Source organism: Anabrus simplex, chromosome 3 (assembly GCF_040414725.1).
Source record: "Anabrus simplex isolate iqAnaSimp1 chromosome 3, ASM4041472v1, whole genome shotgun sequence".
NCBI lineage: Eukaryota > Metazoa > Arthropoda > Insecta > Orthoptera > Tettigoniidae > Anabrus > Anabrus simplex.
The window spans coordinates 345473952-345494974 of NC_090267.1; the positions used below are offsets into that span (position 1 = coordinate 345473952).

General features: G+C 40.3%; 1 protein-coding gene across 1 annotated transcript in view; it reads left to right on the plus strand.

The window, feature by feature from the left end:
- LOC136866359 (uncharacterized) overlaps nucleotides 1–21023 on the plus strand; it is a 238770-nt gene that overhangs the window by 207310 nt on the left and 10437 nt on the right. The window contains exon 3 of the mRNA XM_067143230.2: nucleotides 9743–9841. Coding sequence (XP_066999331.2) covers nucleotides 9743–9841 — 99 coding nt within the window. The remainder of the gene's footprint in view (nucleotides 1–9742; nucleotides 9842–21023) is intronic.

A 21023-nucleotide genomic window follows, 5' to 3' on the forward strand; every position in this document is an offset into this window, starting at 1 on the left:
TATTTGGCGTATGATGAATAATGACAACCCATAAACTATCGACTGTTTACTAGGTGACATAAACACTCGTGACCGTTCTCATGTAACGCACTTCCTAATCTGTTGGTAGAATCTCACACTCCCTAAGTTATGCTTTACTGAGTCCTATTTGAAACACTTCATACTAGTATACTGCTCAAGACTGTAATATGAGCTACATCACGTCATGAATCACTGTACTATGTAACAGTATAATACTTCGAACCCTACTTCACGAGTAAGTACACACACGTACCCCTGGCGTAATCACGGCTCGAACAAATATCAGAAGTAGTTGTCACGCACCCCTGGCGTGGTGACCGCTCGAACACTTTATCAGAAGTAGTTACGCACCACTGGCGTGGTGACCGCTCGAACACTTTATCAGAAGTAGTTACGCACCACTGGCGTGGTGACCGCTCGTACACTTTATCAGAAGTAGTTACGCACCACTGGCGTGGTGACCACTCGAACACTTTATCAGAAGTAGTTACGCACCACTGGCGTGGTGACCGCTCGAACGCTTTGTCAAAAGTAGTTGCGCACCCCGGGCGTGCTATCAGCTCGAACACACTGTCAAAAGTAGTTACGCACCCCTGGCGTGGTATCCGCCCGAACGCTTTGTCAAAAGTAGTTGCGCACCCCGGGCGTGCTATCAGCTCGAACACACTGTCAAAAGTAGTTACGCACCCCTGGCGTGGTATCCGCCCGAACGCTCTGTCAAAAGTAGTTGTCAGTCCTTGTCCCCGACCTCATATTTATACTTGTATCCCCTCTCTTCCGAGTTCAACGGAGTTCATCTTGGGACGCGCAGTCCCGATATCTTCATACGACACTTTGCGGTTTGGCCCGTGGCTTAAATATATGATCCAATGATGTAATTATGTTCTCAAAGGCTCTATACCAATTCTCAACTATTATCGTTCACTGGTAATGGATATATTCGCGAATTTAGCTGCCGTATCCCGGCTCGGGGTTTCGCGCTCTATTGTGGCGTCCTTTGCCTTCAGCCAATCAACGAATAGCGTCCATGAATTCTCAGAAGTACACCATGCAATCTCCCGCAATTATTAACTTTTTATAAGTTTTATGGTATAGTAAGGCTCCTAAATTCCACTTTATTCTGAATTGATAATTCACTTCCTTCTATCAGTTTAATCCACGGAGTTAACCTCGCTAGTGCTTCTTACAATACGAAGTTGTCGCCTTGCTTTGGTCAAGTGAATTTTTCCATTGGTCCACCTAAACCACGTGACCGGGAAGGCTCATATTTTTTTTCTTCCAGTGCCAACCCCGCGTTCAACTCCCGCTAGTTACATGGAGATACCCGGCCATCATTTCTCAGAAATTTGCACCCGGCTCTCTGCGCTCTTGTCACTACCTATTCTGCTCGGCGCTATGAAAACCTTCCGCAACTAGTCAACAACTCGTGCCTTTCTCTTTCCCCCTCGTCACAATTTCTGAGAATTCTAATTCTGCCGTTCATTGTGTTGGTTAATCTCAGTGGAGACAATATTCTGTGCATGTTTCACCACACCATCTCGGCCTGGCCTGTTCTTACTGTATGTACAGTACGATCTTCTCGCTTCTGAAAATGAAATATATATTCCTCCATAACTAATTATAATTGCATGACGATTATCACACCCCCACCAGGGCGCAATATTATGATCTCCATAAAACTGTAAAACCCATCCATTCATACGAATTTTACGAAATTTACAAAATACAACGCTGTTGCAGTTTTCATTGATAAGCTCAGTAATTCTTGTTTTAGGCTCCTTGACTGAATGATCAGAGTAGTGGCCTTCAGTTCAGAGGGCCCCGTGTTCCATTTTGGGGATTTTAACCGCGTTTGGTTAATTTATTGAGTTCGGAGACTGGATGTTATAATACACACGTTCATTTACATACTGATTATAGCAGATGTAGGATGTACTAGTTACGTACAAATGAAAAGATTAGAACATGATAGAGTGGCATGGGAAGCTGCATCAAACCAGTATATGGACTGATGACTTAAACAACAACATATCACACTACCAATCACCAGAGATGCAGGCAGCAGTAAATATATCCCTCCATATAGGGATGACAGATAGAAGAGAAGTTCGGAAACTTTTCCACTTTCATCTTTCTCTCAGATTACCTTGCATAATTTCATTCTTGAACCGTCTACCTTTCCGACGCCTTTCACTCGGTACAGCTTTTCTCCAGAATTCACTTCTGCAGAGCACTAGTTGTGACAGATTTCATAAACTTACCAGGTAGCAATTACATGTTTTTTTCTTTTTCTTTCTAGTGTGTTTAGTGCGATAATCTGATTACTGGGAAGATGATGGCATACTTGAAGAAACATAGTAATCGTGAGTCAGATGTGAACAAGCCATTTCGAAAGCACGGAAAACCGGTGACATGTTTGAAGCGAGACAGTGAACGTGAACCAATTATGAACGTACCATTCCAGAAGGACAATAGAAGAAAGGAGTATTCTGGAATGAGTAGCAGGTGCTGTAACGAATACACACGTGCAAGCAGAATTGCCCGTGAGTATAACAGGGAAGCTGCTCGTTGTAAAGAATTGCAGAGCGTCTTCAATGGACTGCGGTTTGAATGGGCAGACAAATCAGTGAGGTGCACTCGTAGGGAAAGAGAACTCAAGAGAGTGAAGAACATGGGTGTTAAGGAATATCTGTCCCATGTGAAAACTCTTCAAGCTACGGCTAACAATACTATAAATCTCCTGAGGCCTTCTGGAGACTACAATCTTGATGTAATTCAAAGCGAGGAACTTCATTCTGTTTTCACTGACACTAAACTGTTAAGACTTTATATACTAAGCAAACGCGCAAATAAAGATTTCTCAAAAACGGAAAAACTGGAGGAACAGAGTGATAATTCAAATGAAAGTTCATCGGATGCAGATGAAACATTAGAAGGCCGTAGCAGTTCGATTAAGGAAATCTCCCAGACGAGTAATACAACACAAAAACGGCATAAACAATACTCAAATATCTGCCAAAGTTTTGTCGAGATTTGTTCAGATTCGGGAGAAAGCTCACTTTCAAGTGACAGTTCCGTAAGTGATATTGGACCCTCCCGACCAAGTCGCAAATCAAATGAAGATCCCAGCAAGTTAAAGAGAATTAGAAATTTCATAAACTCGAGGCGTAGCTGTCTCCGAAAAACCTCCTTGAGTGGAAGTGTAGAAGGAGGGGAAAGTGGTCAGTCCTCTTGGAAGAATTTAAAATTGGATATATACCTTAATGAAAGTGAGGATTATATGACAAAAAGGGAACAGTTGGAAAGTTCCTGCAGTGGAAGTAGGTGTTCAAGAACAAAGAGTCCGCTGTTGGGGAACGAGCTTAGTTCTAGAGGAAGTGTTTCGGTGATGAGTACACAGTCAACAAAGCAACGTAGTTGGAGGAAGGACACACGATTGAGTAACAACTCGAATGTACATCCAGGTATCTCTGAGACCAAGTCCTCGTCGGAGCATTCTACCTTAGGATTGAATGGCAGCAGTGGCAGTACCTTACCCTCAGCTAATAGCAAGAATTTATTGCCACACAGTATATTTTCAAGTGAATATTTGAGGGTTAACGAAAGCCTGATCAACTTTGAACCACAGAAAAGCACACCTCAGAAAAATACTACGAAGCTCGATAAAGCAAAATTACAATGGATAAATAATGCTGTACACATTGAAGAATGCGAGGATAAAGGAATAAGAAATAAAATGTGCGAGAATAAAGATAAGAAGAAAGAAACTGGCCGTAGTCTGGGTGAGATTCCTCTTATGGAGCGCGGGCAGGTACCAGGGTACGTGGATGTAGCACTGCAGAGGTGGTTGCAGACTATCAAGAAGAGACACATTGGTAAGAAGCAGATATATAGATAAATAAATAAATAAATAAATAAATAAATAAATAAATAAATAAATAAATAAATAAATAAATAAATAAATAAATAAATAAATAAATAAATAAATAAATAAATAAATAAATAGATAGATAGATAAGTATTGGATGGCGAGATTGAGGTTCTAGACCCCTCTCTTGTACTTCACTGCATGTGCAATATACAATATTAACTGTTGGATTCTAACAACCCAATCAGGATTTGATGGCATCGACTTGCCCAAAAGGGTAGTCAGGGCCAAGAAGCCCAATACTCGATACAAATACCGTGGGCCTTATATAATGTTATTTGATTTATGTCCCACTAACTACTTTTACGGTTTTCGGAGACACCGAGGTGCCGGAATTTAGTCCCGCAGGAGTTCTTTAGCGTGCCAGTAAATCTACCGACACGAGGCTGAAGTATCTTGAGCACCTTCAAATACCACCGGACTGAGCCAGGATGGAACCTGCCAAGTTGGGGTCGGAAGGCCAGCACCTCAACCGTCTGAGCCACTCAGCCCGGCCGTGGGCCTTGGCTCCTCTACAACAAAAATGAACGTTTCAGTCTTTTGAAAATTTAACTATTCCAATTTCTTAATTAATTTTCATATGAAAATTACTGATTCAAATACGACCCCTCTTTCATTGTAACTAATGACCCAGTGCTGAGTGGGTTTCACTTATGACCTACCGTAAATCGAAGTAGAACATTAATTCCCCCCCCCGCTAGAGTAAGCTCTCGTGACCTTTTCCACTCAATGGAAATACTACGAATACCGATGAGTAAAAGGACACTTTTTGCTCTGGGACTCAATTGACTTGACCTGTTAGGAAAAAAAACCAGTACTAACATTAGGCCTATACAATTATTACATAATAGTACAGTAGAACCTTGTTTGTTCGGCCTCTTTAGTCCGGATTGCTCGTTGGTTTGGATCAAATTTAGCAAAAATGTTATTAAATTTTATTTTAGGAAAAAAATATTAATTCATTATGCTGAGCAAATAATTTACATAGATTAAAGTACTTTATTTCCGGAACTATAATATAAGAGGAAATACCGCATTAGCCTAAATCAAATAGGCCTAGTGCACTGGTTCAGAACGGCATACTGTACTGTATAGTAGTATTTTTAAAACCAAAACAAACCCCATGGCACTACAGCCCGTGAAGGGTCTTGGCCTACCAAACGACCGCTGCTCAGCCCGAAGGCCTGCAGATTACGAGGTGTCGTGTGGTCAGCACGACGAATCCTCTCAGCCGTTATTCTTGGCTTTCTAGAGGGGGCCGCTATCTCACCGTCAGATAGCTCCTCGATTCTAATCACGTAGGCTGAGTGGACTTCGAAGCAGCCCTCAGGTCCAGGTAAAAATCCCTGACCTGGCCGGGTAGTAGTATTTTTAGCGGAGTCAAAAACAGGTCAACAGAGTTCCAGTACTGTATGTCTTTCTCTGTCTGTGATATCTGAAGCCATAGACATGATACTGTATAGGCTTTTGGGCTTATGCCGTGTCAAGAAAATAAGGTAAAATTCATTACGTTTCCCAGAGAACTGTGCTCTGCGTCATCAGAAGAAAATCGCGACTGTCCACGAGAAAGGCTTCTTAAACAATGACTTTGAAATTTAGACGTTATAATAGAAGTGGAACTGGTACGTTCACTCGTCACCAGATGGCCCCCCGGACGTGGCACAGCTACTGTAGGCACAGCCAACTTGAGCTCAGAAGATCAGCGTTTTACCGTCTGAGCTACTCAGTTTGACGATTATTTTTATTATTATTAGTATACATAAGTACATATTCTTATTATTATTATTAATAATAATAATAATAATAATAATAATAATAATAATAACAACAATACCTTTGCTGGCGAGATGTAGTGTTTACAGTGCACTATGTCTTCTGGTATGGGCTATATCAAATATGTTACTTTCATTGACCTGTCTCAGTCTCATCCTTGGCTTCGACAATATGAAAGTGACTGAGGTATGAGTGATGCTAGTAATACCATTTCTTATGCAGCCAGTCCCTGTTATGAATGGTGTGAAACTATCGCTTATAGGGCCGGTTGGTGCATGCATTTCAGTGGGCTTGGCAGATTGATATGTAATAGCAACTGCTGGCTCGGTGAGGAAAGCAACGGGAAACTACCTGACTCCTCATTTCCCTAGTATGCCTCTTCAGTGACACCTAGGCTATTTATGACAGCTGTTAGTGGAGCTGCAGAGGATCAAACCAGCCTTCGGGCTGAATACCCAACATACATACATACATACATACACTGACTGACAGAGCAAATGCAACACCAAGGAGGAGTGGTTCGAAAGGGATGAAAGTTGGGGAAAAAACAGAGACGGCACGGACGAATAATTGATGTTTATTTCAAACCGATATGCGGGTTACACAATGCGCACGGCATCGACTCAGTAGGATGTAGGACCACCGCGAGCGGCGATGCACGCAGAAACACGTCGAGGTACAGAGTCAATAAGAGTGCGGATGGTGTTCTGAGGGATGGTTCTCCATTCTCTGTCAACCATTTGCCACAGTTGGTCGTCCGTACGAGGCTGGGGCAGAGTTTGCAAACGGCGTCCAATGAGATCCCACACGTGTTCGATTGGTGAGAGATCCGGAGAGTACGCTGGCCACGGAAGCATCTGTACACCTCGTAGAGCCTGTTGGGAGATGCGTGCAGTGTGTGGGCGGGCATTATCCTGCTGAAACAGAGCATTGGGCAGCCCCTGAAGGTACGGGAGAGCCACCGGCCGCAGCACATGCTGCACGTAGCGGTGGGCATTTAACGTGCCTTGAATACGCACTAGAGGTGACGTGGAATCATACGCAATAGCGCCCCAAACCATGATGCCGCGTTGTCTAGCGGTAGGGCGCTCCACAGTTACGGCCGGATTTGACCTTTCTCCACGCCGACGCCACACGCGTCTGCGGTGACTATCACTGACAGAACAGAAGCGTGACTCATCGGAGAACACGACGTTCTGCCATTCCCTCATCCAAGTCGCTCTAGCCCGGCACCATGCCAGGCGTGTACGTCTATGCTGTGGAGTCAATGGTAGTCTTCTGAGCGGACGCCGGGAGTGCAGGCCTCCTTCAACCAATCGACGGGAAATTGTTCTGGTCGATATTGGAACAGCCAGGGTGTCTTGCACATGCTGAAGAATGGCGGTTGACGTGGCGTGCGGGGCTGCCACCGCTTGACGGCGGATGCGCCGATCCTCGCGTGCTGACGTCCCTCGGGCTGCGCCTGGACCCCTCGCACGTGCCACATGTCCCTGCGCCAACCATCTTCGCCACAGGCGCTGCACCGTGGACACATCCCTATGGGTATCGGCTGCGATTTGACGAAGCGACCAACCTGCCCTTCTCAGCCCGATCACCATACCCCTCGTAAAGTCGTCTGTCTGCTGGAAATGCCTCCGTTGACGGCGGCCTGGCATTCTTAGCTATACACGTGTCCTGTGGCACACGACAACACGTTCTACAGTGACTGTCGGCTGAAAAATCACGGTACGAAGTGGGCCATTCGCCAACGCCGTGTCCCATTTATCGTTCGCTACGTGCGCAGCACAGCGGCGCATTTCACATCATGAGCATACCTCAGTGACGTCAGTCTACCCTGCAATTGGCATAAAGTTCTGACCACTCCTTCTTGGTGTTGCATTTGCTCTGTCAGTCATTGTACATACATACATACATATTATTATTATTATTATTATTATTATTATTATTATTATTATTATTTTGTTTGAAAACGTGAAACCATCTTTATGGCTGCCGACAGTGTGGTTCGAACCCACTATCTCCCGAATGCAAGCTAAAAGCTACGAGACTCAAACCACGCGGCCACTCACTCGGTATTATTATTATTATTATTATTATTATTATTATTATTATTATTATTATTATTATTATTATTATTATTGATCATCGATGCTTTAGTTGAATTTTGTTTAAATGCCATTGAATTATTATAATTAGTTACTTTAAGGCGTAAATTTAAACAATCGATGGCAATACAAAATTACAATTACTAGGTGCTACCTGTACAGAAAGACATTAATAAATAAATAATAATAAAAAATAAATAAATATATTCTTTCCTGGGATATTTGCAAGCCTTTGTTTTCTCCATTTTTAGGAAAGCGAGGGGTAGACCGTATTTATGCACATGTCTTCCTTCATCGTAAAATACATATGAATAGCCTCCAGCAAATACAGTAGAGACAATACGCGACACTTCCGGATTTAGCCTTGTTAAAAAGGGAGACAAGTCGTAAGTGGCGCTCCTAGTGGCTTGACCTGAAACTTCGCGCTAAATTTAAATATCAATGGAAATGTATATAATGTATAATGGATAAATAAATTACGTCTAGAAAGAAAGTGTTACTAAGATATTAACTTCGAAGTCGCTAAAGCTATCCTGGATAAATGAATGAAGAATTATTTAACAGGTTATTATTTAAAGACTGAAATTAGACATATAATCAAGATGTGAAATGGACTGCTGTGAAAGGGCTTGATCTTTAATTTATGCATTGCTTTTTTAGCTTTAAATTCCTGCCTGAACGTTCATGGCTAGATTTTCTTTTTTTTTTCTAATTTAAAAGCATTGTATCATCATATTAAAACACTTGTCAACAAAAAATATCGGCACATCCCTTACACACATTATTCATTGAATTTACATTTAAGAGCTGGACAATTTTCCCTTTAACTTGAAGCCTACTAACAAAAAGGAAATCTATAAATTTAGCCTCAAAAACGTTCAAACTTTCCCTATAAGCAATACTTGCCATGCCAACGGCCGTAGCCGTGTTGAAACACCGGATCCCGTGAGATCTCCGAAGTTAAGCAACATTGGGCGTGGGCAGGAGTTGGATAGGTTGCCACGCGCTGTTGGTGGGGGTAAGGGAATGGAGCAGCGGAAAGGAACTGGCCACCCTACCGTACGTAAACTCCGGCTCAGGAACACCTCTGCGGAGGTTCGGACCTGCCTTCGGGCAGAATAACCCTTACCTTACCTAATACTTGCCATAATTACCCTTACATTAGGGTAAAGCAAATTTGCATCATCATATTGTTTCAACAAAATATGTACATTTCTTAAATATTTTCTTCAGTGCTTGACAACGCATTACGGCATTCCAAATGGGGTAACTTGGAACACAACCAGCCACACTCATATGCATATGTATTTTCCTGAATTAAATCAAACCCACATATCACACCTACAACAACACATCGGTATTGACGGTTAACTGCTGCACTATACAATAAAATATGCGTATTCTATTTTAAGCCAGTTAAAATATGGGTCGAGCAGGTCAGAAGATTGTGAAGTACTATAAAATTCTCTTTGTCACTGGAAGAATATATATGCAAACACAATATTACTTACATTTTCTTGTCACGAGGGAAACGGAAGAAAGACCGCGTATTCTTCTCTATTTCATAGTTACTGCAGCCAAACACAGCACATACCTTTCCCCTCATGTTGAGAGGAGATATCAAGGAATGACACACGCTACTATTTAATTATGCCAACTCACTGAACGCATAAATAACACCAAAAACTTCACACACAACTACACGTGGTCTTATGACAGAATTAGTAGTTCTCAGGTCAACCCGCTAGAGAGAGCTCTAATAGCTGTCCCTCGATATCTCGCTGAGTGTCGCGTATTGTCTCTACTGTATTTGCCTCCAGTAAGCTGATAAAATTATAATCTTTACCTTAATTATCGAACTGTTGTTGAGTCTTTGTTGCTATTCAACCATTAACTGGATGATTCTTATTTTCAGCACTGAAACATCGTAAATCGTTTAGTAACAGACAAGTAGAAATCGAAGATCAGAAATTCGCCAGGAGATGTGACAAGGCTGCACAGCGCATTCTTGAGGGTATGTACCTGCTATACATTTTTACCATTTTGTTCCCAGCGAACTGCGAGCTTCAATGCGGGATTAACGCTGCATCTACGAGACTTATTGTATCATGTAGTCAGCTGTCTTGCATTATAACTGAGAATTAAATACTACTACTACTATTACCACTCTCACCGTTTGAAAGTCAAAACTGAACATTTGAACACCAGGAAGATAGACTTCCAAATATATATATATATATAATTTTTTTGCTAGTGGCTTCATGTCGCACCGATACAGGTAGGTCTATGGCTACGATGGAACAGGAAAGGGCTAGGAGTTGGAAGGAAGCGGCCGTGGTCTTAATTAGGGTACAGCTCCAGCATTTGCCTGGTGTGAAAATGAGAATCCACGGAGAACTCCAAATAAATAAAAGCCCTTGCAAATTCATAAATGAAATAAATATCTTGACATCACAATTAAAACAAACAAACAAACAAACAAACAAACAAACAAACAAACAAACAAACAAATTAAAAAAGAAATTAAACAATAATTTGCAAATCCATTTGCAGTAGCATTGGCGATATTAAGTATCTACTAACAATTAACACTCTTCGTGTAATTTAGTTCACAATGGTACAATCTCGACTTTCTTACTTGTGGTTCATTTGGGGTAAAGCAACCCAAATTAACTCAAAATATTTTGGAGGTTTTACAAAACAGGTTTATCAGATTTATGTATGGATTTCATCAACTATATTCTCGAAATAAAGTGTACTCTGAAACCAATATATTTCCACTTAAGCAATTATTAATCTCATTAAATGCATCACTTGTTATTCATAAAGTCTTGCGTAATGAAATGTTCCCAACTCTACATTTCCTAAAGTGACTGAAATCCATTTATATAAGATAAGGCAAAAAATATATTGCACGTTTTTTTTTAAATTATACAACAAAGTTTGGCACTACTTACGTCTACTAATATCTGAATATAACAGTATTCCTGACAATATAGGCAATCACATCTAAAAGTGTGCCATTTCGTAGTAATAAAAAGTACCTCTTAGGCACTCTGAATGTGTGACAGTTATTTATCTACCGGGCGAGTTGGCCGTGCGGTTAGAGTCGCTTGCATCCGGGAGATAGTGGATTCGATGCCCGCTGTCAGCAGCCTGAAGATGGTTTTCCGTGGTTTCCCATTTCCACAGTAGACAAATGCTGGGGCTGTACCTTAATTAAGGCCACGGCCGCTTCCTTCCCACTCCTAGGCCTTTCCTATCCCATCGTCGCCATAAGACCTATATGTTGAACCCGACAGGGGCATGATCCAAGGACCTTTGGTTGATATTGATCTTCGTAATTACGCACGCAATGCTATTTAGGGAAAACAATACTGAAATTGATTAATATTCATATCATTAATACAGGTAATACCGAAACTAATTAATATTCATACCATTAAGATAGATAAATTGAGTCTTTTCAAAGTTATTCTACGAGATTTCTTTGTCTGTGACCTATTGCGCAGTATTGTCCTTTGTGTAGCGGGGGGCCCGCAGCGGAAGCCAAGCCAACTTAGACCCGGGAGGGGTTATGAATGGGGATTCCCCATGACATCACCCGAGAGAAGACATCCCTTCCTCAAGACTCAGAGAATGAGGGGAAACCAACTTTTTCGAAACGAAATATAGGAGCCATCTTGAATTCGGACTAGCCAACCTAATTAGCTACGATCTAGAAATTAATGAAACTTGCATTCTGGAGTTGTCTCCCGATTTAAAAGGGATAAATGTCACTGGGACATTTATTTAGAGTGTCTAACGTCCCCTTTCTTGATAACTTTCAGAAGAAGAAAGAATATTGTGTTGCTTCTGCGTGGAAAAGTACCGGGGCCATCTGTTTATTCTCATGACACCTCCTCGAAGAAGGGAGTTCACCCCGCAGGGTAGGGGGAGCCGGAGAGACTGTAATTAATCACAGAAGATTCTACGAAGAATAATCATACGGATATGTCTCAGTCACATTAAACAAATATTAGTCATCTGATCGTCGTACTATTCGACCTCTAATCGGCCGGAGATAGGCCGTATGCAGATTAGGGGTGGGAGAAACAGTCTCCTAGTAAAAGCACTTCCGAGGGCGAAAAGCGTCAGTCGGGACTCGTGGCTTACAGACGGCGAAGCTATGTGCAGTCGAGCTTCCAGCGATCCTTTGTTTGAGTGAATTTAAATTTAATTTACAAGTGAAATCGTGTACTGTGCGTAAATATTGCAGAGATTGGATAGATGCGATGCTAGTGTCTAAACTTTAAAGATCAGGGACGTGTCGCGAACATTTAATATAATTTGTAATATTATTGTTATTATTATTATTACTACGGCGCTACTGTGTCGAGTAGTAACAAAGGTACGCGGAATCCGATACTGAACCGCGGATTGCGGAGTGAGGTCCGATATCGTGGCTGGACGTTCACACTGAATGTAACTAAACAAATCTTGAAATAAATAGTGACGTATTGTGTGCCTCAGGAATACTGCCAGCGGTTTCGTCAACCTAGAACAATGGATTCCCGGTTGGAAAGAAGAATGGTGCCTCCAGTAACTGCTTTGGTGCCTATGGGTCAGCACTAAACCAATAATGGACTTCCCAAGCCGACAACGGGTCATCAAGTGATGGAGATGAGTATTAATCATATTTAATATGATATGATCAGATTGGGCGGGGAACAGTTATCATTACCTGACGCTATAATGTTAGAGATTGTAACTTCAGTAATGTAGATGTGCTACCATGATGCACGTAGCTTCTATTTACTGTATTTAATTAGTAACACGTCTGAGCAATCAATTGTAAATAAAGGTGTAATACGATAAGTTTGCATGCAGTAGTAGATTGACTTATTCATTTTATTTGGGGAAACTTGTAATTATTGATGCGTCAGGAAACCAATTTTTAGTCATTCAGAGTAATTCAAGTTAGGTTGTAGTTAGTCCAGCGTTGATAATGCATGGCTGGTAAATAGTGTAATTTGATTCCGTGAGCACCCAGAACTACGAGATATGACTTCGGAACTGACACCACAGGACTCCACTGATATATATTTAGATAGGAATTGTACAATTTTAATTGGCAGGCTTATCACAATTTACGTGCAATTTGAGGAATATTTAAATCATAATTGTATTACCGTATGACGATTTTATCAGAAATCACAATTTAGACATGGATTAATTACACCGTTATTACGAGGAAGATAATTATGATCACACAGTATGGTCTAATTTCCAGGTAAGTCGTGTAGGGAGATAGTGTAATGATGAACCCAATAATAATAATAATAATAATAATAATAATAATAATAATAATAATAATAATAATAATAATAATAATAAATTGTAATTAAGGTAATCATGCAAGTATTGGTATCATAGAAACCGGTGTCGCGTCGCGGGATCATGATAATGTAAACGACTATGTGTGTTAATTGAAGTGAAGTATTGAGAGCCGATGTAATTTTGCTTAATGAACAATGAAGCTCAGTTTATAAGTGAACGATCCCCTAGATGGGGTGTTTTGTTAAGAAAGGGCGTTAAGCCCCATTCACAATGCAAACGTAACGTAACGTAAACTTAAAATTAACGTTAAATTAGAAGTTAGCGGCCATGTTATCTAATGGAACCATTCACAATGCGCCGACGTAAACTTAACCGCAAGTCCGTAAAATTAAGCGATTGCAAACTCCAAGCTCTTGCGGTTAATTTTACGTTAAGTTTGAGAACCTGCCAATCAGAACATAGGTACCGGTAAACATTGTATTTCATGAGCGATGGCTTCTTTCGACGAAAGACTGGTGATTTTATATCAAAATCATCCTTGTTTGTATGATAAGAGGAAAAAACTTACAAGGACTCTGTATTGAGAGATAATACGTGGAAGCAAATTGCTGTAGCAATGAAATCTGACGGTAAGTACAATTTGAGATTTCCCATAACCTTAATTTTCGTGCATACCTAGACTAGTTAGCTAACTAGTTTAATTAATTATACGACACATTGATGAGACATAGAAGTTAGCAGAGGTTGTGAAAATAAATACATTTTCTACACTTGTACTACAGCATATTTCATTGTATTTCAGTTGCTCATTGCCAGTCGCGAGTGAAATGCCTGAGAGAGCGATATTGTAAAGAAAAAAAATCACTGGAAATGGAGACAAGAAGTGGAGCCGGCAAGTCCTTCAAAGAACCGTGGCCGCTAATGGAGGCAATGTCTTTTTTAGACGACCACATAAAGCCCCGGAAAACGTACAGTAATTTTCCAGACTTGGGAAATAATTCCCAGTCAGATCCCAGCTGCTCTGCAATTGAACATTGCGTCGTTGAGTACGATGGGTATGTATATATATTGATATATGTCTTCTTTACATTATTTTCTATGTTTTCTTGTTTACTTACTGTTTCACTACACTCAAATCGGCCATCAGTTTAAATGTGTTTTCTCTCCTTTTTTCAGAATTTTCGACATTGGGGGTACAGAGGTAGAGAGTGACAACAGCTCTGACGTCACTGCTTTTTCTCCCCCTGCTGCTCAGTGGACTCCAACTCTGGCCAGCCCATCCATTGAGCGCCGTGGTAAAAAACGGTGCTCCTCTACACCACAAGATGAATTAATAGAAAAACATTTAAAACTAGTGGCAGAGAGTGCAAGTAAAATTACAGAAAAAATGCAAAATAGTGCAGAATTTTTTTTTTCACAGTTTGTGGCTGAGAGCTTATCTCAGCTGCCAGAGGACATAAAGGACGAGTGTACGTTGAAGATTATGACTACCCTTGTGGAAGCGAAAGAGAAGGCACGGAGGAGAAACAATTTGTAAATATCAGTGAAACAAGTGGAATTTTTTAAAATATTTTTATTTTATTTTTCAGTTAACATGTATATTTATTTAAAAGAGAAAGCACGGAGGAGAAACAATTTGTAAATATCAGTGAAACAAGTGGAATTTTTTTATATTTTTATTTTATTTTTCAGTTAACATGTATATTTATTTAAAAGAGAAGGCACGGAGGAGAAACAATTTGTAAATATCAGTGAAACAAGTGGATTTTTTAAAAATATTTTTATCTTATTTTTCAGTTAACATGTATATTTAAAATCACAATACATGAATAATGAAACACTAGTCAGCGAGTAAAGTTCCTCTCAAAATGTATTAAATTTGCCCATCTATTGCACCTGCCGGTGAAACGAGGTAGTCGGCAATTTTATCCCGCACATCTTGGGCCTCAAACGTTGCATTCCGTGCACCAACTCGTTGGCGATTACCCCTTAAACGTTGCAGTGCACCCATATTTCCCGGAATGTTCATCCTCCAATCACCATCCTGTACCTGGCCATCCATTTCTTTATCAGCGTATCCCGATGGGCAATATAATTTAGCTGGAGAATTCATTTCAGATACTGTTAAAAAATTGTGAAGGCACACAGTTGCTTTTGTTATATTGTCCACATTTTCAGGCTTAGCGTTGATATTTCTATGAAAAATACGCCACCGAGAAACCAAAATACCGAAAGTATTTTCAATAACTCGCCGAGCACGCGAGAGGCGATAGTTGAATACCTTTGTCTTTAAGCTATTTAAGGAAGCCTTTGAGAATGGTCTCATTAAATTTCTTTTTAGGGGGAATGCCTCATCGCCAACAAAGTAGTATGGCATGGGGTTTGTTGAATTTGGAAAGGGATGAGAGTTAGGGATTGGGAGCAAACCATCATAAAGTCTATGTCCAAAATCCGATTGACGGAATATTCCCCCATCAGACTGTGAGCCATAAGCTCCAATGTCAACATAAGTAAAACGGTAATTGGCATCGCACACTGCCATTAAAACTGTGCTGAATGTCTTTTTATAGTTGAAAAATTGTGAGCCTGAGTTGCTTGGAGCTTGAATGACAATGTGTTTGCCATCTATAGCTCCAATGCAATTTGGCATATCCCACTGTGTGTAGAACTCCTGCGCAATCCTCCGGAAATCTTCTTCAGTAGGCAGCGGTAGATATGTCCCATGAAGTGCATCCCAGATAGCACGAGTGGTTTCATTTATCACCTGGCATGCCGTTGATTTTCCAATCCTGTAGTTCCATGCTAGACTCGGGATAGAATTGCCAGTTGCTAGGAAACTGAAACAGAACGAAGTTTTGATACAATATGTCTTAATATTATGACTGATATTCAGTAATTATAAGAATAAATTGACCTTTCCAATACAATATATCAAGTAAATGATATTACATAAGTCTTGGGACTAGTTTAAACCACCTAGTGGCCATCTTCAGCCAAATAAAAATTAAACAAATTATGTGACAACTAAAATATATGTATATCAGACAAAAACAGTGTTGTAGGAATAACTAGGCCTATAACATTAAAATATATATAATAACAAAAATTAATGTTATAATCTTCTAATGTCTGACTTGTTTTAGGAAGCAGGTAGGCCATGTTAACAAAGGAGTTGATAGGGAACAAGCACTCTTTGGCTTGGATAGTACAAAAAGATCACACGACAGTAAGGTACTTAATGTACTCCTACACTACAATACTGAGAAGTGTGAAAGCAGAAGGATATGGAAACGTACAGTACAGGACAGAAAAAAGACATGTGTAACAGTGTCGTGGGAGGGAGAAAAGGGTGGAGGAAGTAGCTTCTGAAGCTGCCAGGAAGGAAGGGGATCAAGTGGGGTGGGTAGGATTGAGTTTCTGTGCATGGGGGATTTCATTATTAGACATCTGGGGAAAGCGCATGGAGGAAATGGAACCGGGGTAGAGTGTTATCCAGGAATTAAGTTAAGGCAGATGTTGAGGAAAGTAGAAGAGAAAGAGCAGTGAAAGGAGATTGTGGTAGTGTTTCACATTGGCACCAACAATGTAACGCAAGCAGGTATAAGTACCAGCATGTGTGGGATCTGGTAAATGCAGCAGGGGGAATGTTTAAGGAAGCGGAGATTGTTATCAGTGGAATACTGTGTATGAGGGATACTGACTGGAAGGTGATTGGGGATTTAAATGAGACTATGGAGTGGGTATGTAGGAAACGGAGTGAGATTTCTATATCCTAATGGGTGGGTGGGAGAAAGCGATCTGCACTCAGATGAGCTTCACTTAAAAAGCAGTGGTAAATATGTTAGGAAATTTGTTTCAGAGGGTTATAGGGAGGTACATGCTGGGAAACAGGGTGGTCCAGGGAGCAGTGATACGGGTACAGGGATCTGGAAGTCAAAAAGGAATAGAATTGAGTACTTTAATAGATATATACTTAACAGATATTGTAACAAGAGTTGAATCATGGCTGAGAAATGATATAATGGATGCTGACATTTTCTCACAGAACTGGAGTGTGTATCGTAGAGATAGCAAGGAATGGCTCTTTGGAGCAGAGAGACCAGGAAAGGGTACCACTGACACAGATTCAGAATTATTTGATAAGATAATATGCTATGTGGGATAGAAAGAAAGGTCTCAAAAGTAGGTCTATTATTCAGTACCATATAGCTGATAAAACAGGCATGAGGGAGTTTTCAAAAAGTAACTAATATTGGTGGAAAACAGTAAATGAAAACATAACATAGTGTGGGGTGGGTTTAAAGCAATTGTTGAGGAATGTGAAAACAGGTTTGTACCTTTAAAGGTGCTAAGGAATGATAAAGACCCACTATACTCTAACAGAGAAGTAAAGAGAAGGAGGTACAAGTTGGAAAGAAATTGAGTTAGAAATGGCTGTGGAAATAAGGAGAAATTGAAGGAACCTTACTAGGAAATTCAGTCTAGCAAAGAAGTCAGGTAAGGATAACATGGTGGCAAATATAATTGGCAGTCATACAAATTTTTGTGAAAAATGAAGGGTATGTGTAGGTCCTTTAAGGGAGAAACAGTTCCAAGGATATTCCAAGAATTGTTAATGAGCAAGGGGAGAGTGTATGCGAGGATCTTAAGAAAGTAGAAGTATTTAGTCAGCAGTATGTAAAGATTGTTGGTTACAAGGATAATGTTCGAATAGACGAGGTGATTAATACTAAAGAAATATTAAAATGTATCTATGATAACAAGGACATTTACAATAAAATACAAAAGTTGAAAACTAGAAAAGCAACTGGAATTAATACGATTCCTGGGGATATACTAAAGACAATATCTGAAGTACTTGTTTCCGATTATATTACACTTGTTTGCAAAATTAATAACCGGCTCAACAGAAGGCATTGACCTGTCCAAGGCATTTCATAGGGTGGATGTGGGAGACTACTAGCAAAAATGCAACTGGAGTAGACAAAAGAGTGACTGAATGGGTAGCTATATTTCTAGAAAATAGAACTCGGAGAATTATAGTAGGCAAAGCTTTATCTGATCCTGTAATAATTAAGAAGAAAATTCCTCAAGGCAGTATTTTTGGATGTTTATGTTTCCATTTATATATATAAATGATACCGGTTATGAGTAAAGAACTGAAATCAGAGATAAGGCTTTTTGCAGATGATGTTATTCTGTACAAAGTAATAAATAAGTTACCAGATTGTGAGCAACTGCAAAATGACCTCGATAATGTTGTGAGATAGACAGTAGGCAATGGTATGATGATAAACGGGGTTAAAAGTCAGGTTGTGAGTTTCACAAATAGGAGAAGTACTCTCATTTTTAATTACTGCGTTGATGGGGTGAACATTCCTTAAGGGGATCACTGTCTTAACCTAGGTGTTAATATAAGGAAATATCTTCTTTGGGGTAATCACATAAATATGATTGCAAATAAAGGGTACAGACCTCTGCACATGGTTATGAGGGTATTTAGGGGTTGTAGTAAGGATGTAAAGGAGAGGGCACATAAGTCTCTGGTAAAATCCCAACTGGAGTATGGTTCCAGTGTAGGGGACCCTCACAAGGATCACTTGATTGAAGAACTGGGGAAAAAAATCCAAAGAAAAGCAGCTCGATTTGTTTTGGGTGATTTATGACAAAAGAGTACCGTTAGAAAAATGTTGCAAAGTTTGGGCTGGGAAAATTTGGGAGAAAGGAGACGAGCTGCTCGACTAAGTGGTATTATTCGTGCTGTCAGTGGAAATATGGTGTGGAATGACATTAGTACAGTAGACGAATAAGTTGCAGTGGTGTCTTTAAAAGTAGGATAGATCACAATATAAAGTAAGAATTCAAGAGGACAAGTTGAGGCAAATATTCGTTTATAGGAAGGCGAGCTACGGACTGGAACAACTTATCAAGAGGGATGTTCAATTAATTTCCAATTTATTTGTACTTATTTGAGAAGGTTAGGAAAACAGGAGAGATGGAATCTGCCACCTGGGCGATTGCCCTAAAATGCAGATCAGTAATGATTGATTGATTGACTACTAGTTTACGAAAACGATATCATAAAGTAACATCTTACCGGAGAGTGATAGCTAGGCGCATAGACGTCGGCAAAGGAGACCTTACACTTCTTTTGATTAGAAAAGGTGACACAAGATTTAAGATCGTGTCAAACTGCTCAGGTTTCATCCGCATGTACAAAAAGAACTCATGAGGATCATTTTCTCGCATTTCTTGCAGTAGATTACCAAAGCCGCCCTGTGATAACCTCCTTTGATTCAAAGGATGAACCCACCATCTTCTGCGCCGTTGTCTATTTCGCCTTTTCAGATACACAGCTCCCAGGAGCAAAGCAAGATATGTATGCAGTAACATCAATTCTGCTAGCACGTTGTTGGATTCCATCGCGGTATTGAAATATAACAAAACTCCGAGATTAGAAATGAGTAACAACCCGACTTTCCTGCTTGTGTACACGGCAGTGTTTTGATTGGCTGCTGGGTCTTCTTTACGTTACGTACGTCCGTCCATTGTGAATACCACAAATTTTACGTTAATTTTACGGTTACGTTACGTCGTTAAGTTTACGGTTACGTTTGCATTGTGAATGGGGCCTTATGCCTGTGAAGGCCGAGGCCATTGACCACCCGCCGTGCAGGGGTTGGGGCGGTTTACCTAGTGAGGAGAAGTGTTTTTTTTTTTTTGTATTTTTTTTTGTATGCTCGTCCGCTCGTATAAGAGGGGAGCATTGAGTTAAAGAGAACGAGGCCCGTAGGAATCGCCTAATAATGGAAATATTCAACTCGCCAGAATGATGTAGTCGCTAATAAATGACACGGCGATTGGTACCAGTACTTGTTAGTTTTTACTCATTTGAGTATAATGTAGCTTAGGGTTTTCAGAGTCCCACTTCCATCCAAAAGATGTCAGTTCAGTTCCCGACAGCGGCATTGGTACCCCAATGCTCAACCGAAGGCTGGATGTCTCACGTGTTTACTGTATATAATCTGTGTTTCTCTAAGTGTTTATGTATCTTGTTGTGATTATAATTGAGTTGCCGATGGTGCTGACCATCGGGGTGGTGAATTGTATACAAGTGAGGGTCGGTTCAAACCCGGGCGTTTGTTCCACATTTTTATGAGTTCCTTCTTGGTACTTCGTTGGGGAATAATTGTGTGTTTAGTATAGGGATTGCTCAGACTCGTTGCATGCATGTTAATCCTATTAGTCAATGATATCACATAGCCTCAGTGTCTATGATAAGTGTTTTTCCGTTCGAATCTCGTCATAAGGGATCGCTCTGCGATAGATAATACTCGGATCCATCACATACGACTAAAAGTCGATAACAAACCACAACAATTGATAATAATCCATGTAATTCATTTGTATATAAATGCGTCATTACCATCATCATCATCATCAAGGCCTAATAAACCACTTGTATTAATCTAAGCTTTAACCCGAATGTGTTCTCATTGTAATTAGGTATGATCCGTCTCCTACCCTGTATGCCTTTAAGCTAAGTCTAGTTAAGCGCCTATTTTGTTTTATTCCAACCCGTTAACGCCCTGTAGATATCATGCCGGAGCCATTATGGGTAGGGACGGGTGCAATGTGTCGGTGCGACGTAAAGCAAAAAAAAAAAAAAAAAAAAAAAAACCTTAAAAGTTGAAACAGTTGCTCCTCCTGTACTGTTATTTTGATAATAAACTACCTACCTAAGGTAATACTAATACTTAATGTAATGTAGTTGTAATTATCTAGGTATAATATTACCTTTTGTTCACATCACCATTTGCACGGAAATAACGATTCTGTCCCCATAATTGTTTTAAAACAGACGCAAACTAACTTGG